The sequence below is a fragment of the Melitaea cinxia genome, chromosome 7, assembly GCF_905220565.1.
Source record: "Melitaea cinxia chromosome 7, ilMelCinx1.1, whole genome shotgun sequence".
In the NCBI taxonomy this organism is placed as follows: Eukaryota; Metazoa; Arthropoda; class Insecta; order Lepidoptera; family Nymphalidae; genus Melitaea; species Melitaea cinxia.
In genome coordinates, this window is record NC_059400.1 from 13375933 (window position 1) to 13382195 (window position 6263).

Sequence of the window (6263 nt, forward strand, 5' to 3'; positions counted from 1 at the left end):
TCCGTGGAGCTGACTTAAACTTTTAATTGCGCCGAAATACCTTTGAAGCAACAGACTTCGAGAGTAATCAGTGTAGTGCCGGCGGACTGCCAAGGGTAGGCCGGTTCATTAGGTCCTGGCTAAAGAGTTGCCGAGCGCGCTCCCGCTGCGTCAGCGGCCCTCGTTACCCTAATGACAGCGATTTCGCTCCACCCAAGGCGCAATTTTAGTTCCACCTACAGTTTGCTGTTACCCTTCACTAATGGCCTATAAAGCTTCCTTTCTCCATTTATTTTGTACCAATTTTTTGCTGCCAAATTGCATTTGATAGTGTTCGTTTACGATAACCGACCCCTGAATGATCTAATTTCTTTAGAAAATAAAGGAGATCTAATTTTTGCGTCAATTAAAATGATCGTGCAAATAATACAAATGGTTCGCACGAAAAGCCCGACGATAGATCTAATAAGTGGCTGAGTGTATGAAACGTTTTTGTTTGTTGAAATAGCATTTTCCTTTTTTATTCGGTTAACCGCAAAAACTCGCCACTTCCTGACTATGATTTATTTCGCGGCCTGTAAGCCGTGGGTCACTTTAATAAATGTATGTGGGGAAGGTGGCCTTAGAAATAGATGGAACTTTCTGGATGTAATAATTTCATATACAGGAAATATTTTCTGTCGACTCAAGGCAGAATATATTATTCTGTCAATTCCACATGACATTATTATTTTGGATGGAAGACCCTTTGTCTCTGATACGTATGGGGTTTGACGATAACCTTTAATAATGATTACTATGTGTTTATATAGATTGTTTGTTTGCTGTCCCTGATTCTTATTAGAATTTTCAATTTTTACGTTTTTTGGGATAGATAAAACATAATAAAAAAAAAAACTAAGAAAACTCTTTATACATTAAAATATTTCGTCATTGTACTTGAAAGAGCGTTTGAATTTAAATGACTCTCTTTGTAAAAATTCTATTTCTAAATTTATTCTATTTTTATACAACTATGAATATTTATAATTATGTAAAAGCATTAATCTCTTTAGATACTTTTACTGGTAGTTACTGTTTGTTTAGTATAATGTCGAAGGGTCGAGGACTGAAATAATCTAAATTTAAGGACATAATAAAGACGCCTTCAATAGCGTTCTAGAGAGCAACTTTTGTGAATGCTATTTGAGTACTTGCGTCATTTGACTTTCATGACATAAATAGATCAAGTAACTTTTCCTCAGTTAAGATTTGACATTTAAAGTAAATGTCTAAGGAAAATAATCCAAAAGAGACGATTGACGATTGAATGATTTGATTTGTGTATACAACACATAATATTACAATAATTTCAATGAAAACAAAAAGTCTTTATTTTTATGTAAAATACTCGTTCACAGTTTATTTTCGTAATAGGTATTAAAATAGCGCAATAAATGACTAATGTTTGGTATTAAATATAAATCTAATTAAATTGATTTCAACCATTCCCTTTGCCAAAAAGGTAGGCTATTTTTAATAACTTATCGGACGTTCAAATCATGTTTTCCCATCGAGCATGCTCATTGGAAGTAACCTAATATAGGGTGGAGGTATATAGCGCACACTCCCAAATACTAACGTTCTTAAAATATCGTATCAGCCAGCGGCGTATGACATATAAATAGTGGCGGCGTAGAAGTCAGTTGACTAAATAAAAATGAGCCTCTGAGGGCTGTAAGCGGAGTCACAGAGCGCCGGCGCCGCGCGACTGTCCGTCGCTTAAGGCAGTTCCGAGCCAGACTCGTCGGCGCCAGCCCGCCGCTTTTAGACACCGCGCTACTGTACGATACCGCTACGAAATACCGACGGCCTCTGATTCGTAGCTCTTGGTGCTAGCACGCGTGTCGCTCCTCGTAGTGTCTTAGCACAATTTCGTCTAACCCAGGTGAGCACTAAGTGACCATGAGTGACAGTGGTGCGCTAGAGCCTGTGAAAACTTGAAAGTGACTGTGCTGTGAACTTACGATGACAACTATGTTTCACTTACGCAACGTTAAAAGAGACTGTAGTCGCATTTTCTCCTGGAATAACAAGTTTCAATTACGCCAACTTCAGTGCCATTTAGTTTTTAATCCTGCTTAACTAAGGATATTTATTTTTAAAATGGCTTCTTCATTCAAGGAATGTTTTCTACTTTTTTTTATAATATCATGGCAAGTAACTAATTTAATATCGGCGTGTCCCAAAATATGTGACTGTAAAAACAATTCAATGTCATGTCAAATGTGTTCCTACAATATATCTTTTAAAGAGAGTGTAAATAAATATCACGTGGAAGTTTGCTGTCAAAATGATTCGACGCTATATAATTGGATACAAAACAAAACTAGTAGAACTTTCACAGAAGTTGTGATACAATATAAAAGTACGTGCAACACAAGCAGGATTGACTTCAACTTTCCTCATCTAGATACGTTTTCAATTACAATGACAAATAATAGTATTAGCAAGTTACGAATAAATATAAAATTTAATAATGTAGAAGTAATTGATTTATCATCTAATAAACTGCAATCTGTAACCAAAGAACTATTTAATAATTTTACAAACTTACGTAAACTAATTTTAAGAAGAAATAAAATTAATAAAATCTATGAGAACAGTTTTGTCGGACTTTCAAAATTAGAAACTCTGGATTTGTCTGAAAATAATCTAACAATTTTAACGAATGTTTTTACACCACTCAAAAATCTTCAACATCTCAATTTAAGCAGAAACAATATACAGTTTATTCACGCTAACTATTTTAACAATTGGCTACTTCAACACTTGGATATATCACATAACAACCTGAGAAAGGTAACTGCGGGGGCTTTACAGCAGTTACCAAATCTTGCAAGGTTGCTCCTCACAGATAACCCGCATTTAGGAATTACACAGTTGGATACACAATTGTTAGTTGGTACCGGCCGCAGACTCCAACAAATCGATGCATCGAGAACCGGCCTTTGCCAAGTTCCTGAAGCGTTCACACATTCCGTGCGCTTTCTGTCACTTGTTGGAAATAAAATAATATCAATCAGGTGCGGGGATCTCGATAGTTATCCCTTATTACAATCTCTCGATTTTTCTGATAATAAGATTTTATCAATAGAGGACGATTCGCTTGGAAGATTAGAAATGCTACTGTTTTTAAATTTAAATAAGAATCTTCTTGCGGAAATACCTAGGTCACTGCCAGATGGATTGAAATATCTATCGATAAATGAAAACTTAATTAAAAATATAACGAAACCTGATTTCAAGGATTTACCTAATTTACGTATTTTGCTATTAAAATGTAATCAAATACAATATATTCAAGATGGAGTATTTGAAGATTTGTTGTCACTCGAAATGTTAGATCTATCAAATAATCCAATTAAATTGTTATCATCGAGTACTTTCGATGGACCTTTATCCCTTCGGGACCTCAGGCTTTGTCATTTAAATATATCTGTACCTGAACAAGATGGTTCGTTTCCTCTATCGTCGCCTGAGAGCGTACAGATGCTCCACCTTCAATCTAGCCCTGGCTTAGCGAGACAATTGTTATCTGACTCAGCGGCTTTAGCAGCTTTTTCGCATTTACAGTATTTGGATCTAAGAATGAATAATCTTTCACAAATTCGTAATGATTTGTTATTTTATTTAAGTCAACTAAAAACTTTACGATTGCACGGTAACAAGATAAATTGTAGTAATGAGTTATGGCTATCTGACTGGATGAACTCGAACAAAACTGGTACTTTTGGTGAAACATGCTACTATTCAACTTTAGAAGCGAAACCCGAAATATCTAAATACAACTGTACATTCCCAGAAACTTTTACTATAAGTGAGAGCTTGCCTCCAGTAAATTTGTATAGTACTGAAATGATTAACAAGCTGTTACGTTATTATGGCTATTTGAATAACAAAAGTGAGCGAGTTAAGCATAATCTAAATAATTCTCTTACTAAACATAACGATGATTTAACTGTTAACAATGAAACGGTAAAAAATAAATTAAATGGATCGACAACAAAAATAGAAGATTTAAGACTATCGAGGAATGAAAATAAGATTTTGTTAAACGATTATTTTAATGAAACAACTTACGTCAAGATACGGGAGTCATCGAAAATTTTGGATCAAAATAAAATTCAAAATGATCAACTCAACGTTGATCATAGATTTCTCGATATCGAACCATATTTACCATTATCGACTAAACAACCTAAAAAAGTTCGCAATGATCAAAATGATATTCGAGGAAAACATTCTGGGAAGAGATTAAATACACCACTTTCTACAACAGGATCAATAGAATTTACAGAACATCATGATTATCGAGAACCAATTACTACTGAAGCTAACACAATAAATCCAAATATAAGATTAGAATATTCGTCTTATCAAGATACACATACCAGCTACGCTCAGTACATAGGTATGATTGCAGTGATATGTTTGATACTAATTTCTTTAATACTCTGGGTTAGTTTTCGTCTGAGATATCAAAGAAGGCAACTAAGAGCTTGGAATGCTGATTTGGAGGACCAAATAGAAGTGTCGAATATATCTGGAGGTGTGTTGTGGTGACACCTACGAGCAGCCGACCCAACACCTTTCGAATATGATTCACTACTAACGTAGCAATCATGTGAGTATTCAATATACATTAAATTATTTTGAACATGTATCGTTACTATATTTTTAAGAATTTTCCGCAGTAATCGTTAATGTTCGCTAAATATATACATTTTTAAAAATCATAAGTACAATAAAATTTACTGGTATGTATAAATATACACATGTTCTAAAGTACTTTTCCCTATTAACAACAGTTTCACTTCAAGTAAGCAAAAATATTATTTATGTAGTACAAGGCGTGATACATGTCCCCTATTAAATTAATATTTATATAGAGCATTTGAGCACATTTTTAGCACATTTTTAAAGAAATTAAGAGGAACATTTTTATTACAGTGTAAGGAGGACGGCTGCAGAGCAAGGAAGTGTTTGTGATATATCTGAACGTACATATTTTTTTATGAAATAAGTACAAATAGAGAGAAATTCTAAGCAGCTTAGATTAGTTTTATCAATGTACATAATGTAAACACGTTTAATTAAATCAATGTAGTTTGTAACAAATAAGCGTTACTAAGCCATAGTTCTGTAAAATACAATAAACTCTCCATTTTGTCAGGATGATCTTGTTTCGATGTAAATACATAGTGATAATATATATGTACTTATAACATTGACGACTGTTCAAAATACGTCCGCTATTCAAGCAACATTTCAGTCTAATTAATTTGTTATCGAAGCGCAGTTTTGATAGTTGATTTATGTTGTTTGAAGTTACCGTCATCTATTACTGTTTCACGTTTACCGATACCATTGTTTTTGATTCAGGTTAAAATTTAACTGTTATTTTATAAATATAAATCGTTATAACTTATAAAGAAATTACGATTTCCTTTAAATGAGGTCCGAATTTGAATAACGAAAATAATAAAGAAAATAGTTTGAAATAAAAAGTAAAATACTAACTTTAATGATTTCATTATGTATACCAAATTTATAAAACATGATTTTTAGCGTTACGTATTATGGATAGTCTGTAGGATTAATGTTGCGTCAAGAATTTGCAAAGATCATGTCTTCCCTATAAATTCTTCTAGAGTAACTATTTACATAACGTTTGCATAATTTATTAAAGAAATCAATACGTGCCAAAATTTTCTTAATTGTTATTTATTATCTTTTACGTAAAAGTAGGACACTCATTTTGATAATTGCATTTTTTAAGAATATCATGCATCATATTTATTAAATCATAAGGATAATCATGTTCTTACAGATATTTAGGTGTGTTCCGAACTACAATGCAGCTTTATTAGGGTTTATTTAGCTTTAACTCTTAATTAAATTCACAGCAACGTCAAAAAGCGACAATAGAATTGACAGCTTTTTGTCAATTTTTGTCTATTTTGTCCTATTTTTGTCATCCTCGGTATTACATTCTCCAAGGTCGTAGCGAAATCAATTTAGCATAAAAATAGGAAGAAGAATAAAACGGTCAAATAAAAAAAAAAAAAAAACAGATATTGCTATATATGAATTGGTTCTTCGACAAATCAAAATAGATGTATTTTTGGATTATGGCTTCCAGTAAGTCACATAATGAATGATTGTATTAAATTATAACGTGACTTATTAAAATTTTCTGTCATTTTAATAGAATTAGTTTACAAATATATTAAACATCGCTA

The 6263-nt window shown here is 32.8% G+C and overlaps 1 protein-coding gene across 1 annotated transcript; it reads left to right on the top strand.

Moving 5' to 3' along the window:
- The first annotated feature begins 2124 nt into the window (after positions 1-2124).
- Positions 2125-4584, top strand: LOC123654846 (slit homolog 2 protein). Its single transcript, XM_045590713.1, has one exon. It carries the CDS (start codon positions 2125-2127, stop codon positions 4582-4584), a length of 2460 nt encoding a protein of 819 aa, XP_045446669.1.
- The last annotated feature ends 1679 nt before the right edge of the window (positions 4585-6263 follow it).

Coding starts and splice junctions, on each gene's coding strand:
- LOC123654846 (XM_045590713.1), top strand. CDS start 2,125: ATGGCTTCTTCATTCAAGGAATGTTTTCTACTTTTTTTTATAATATCA.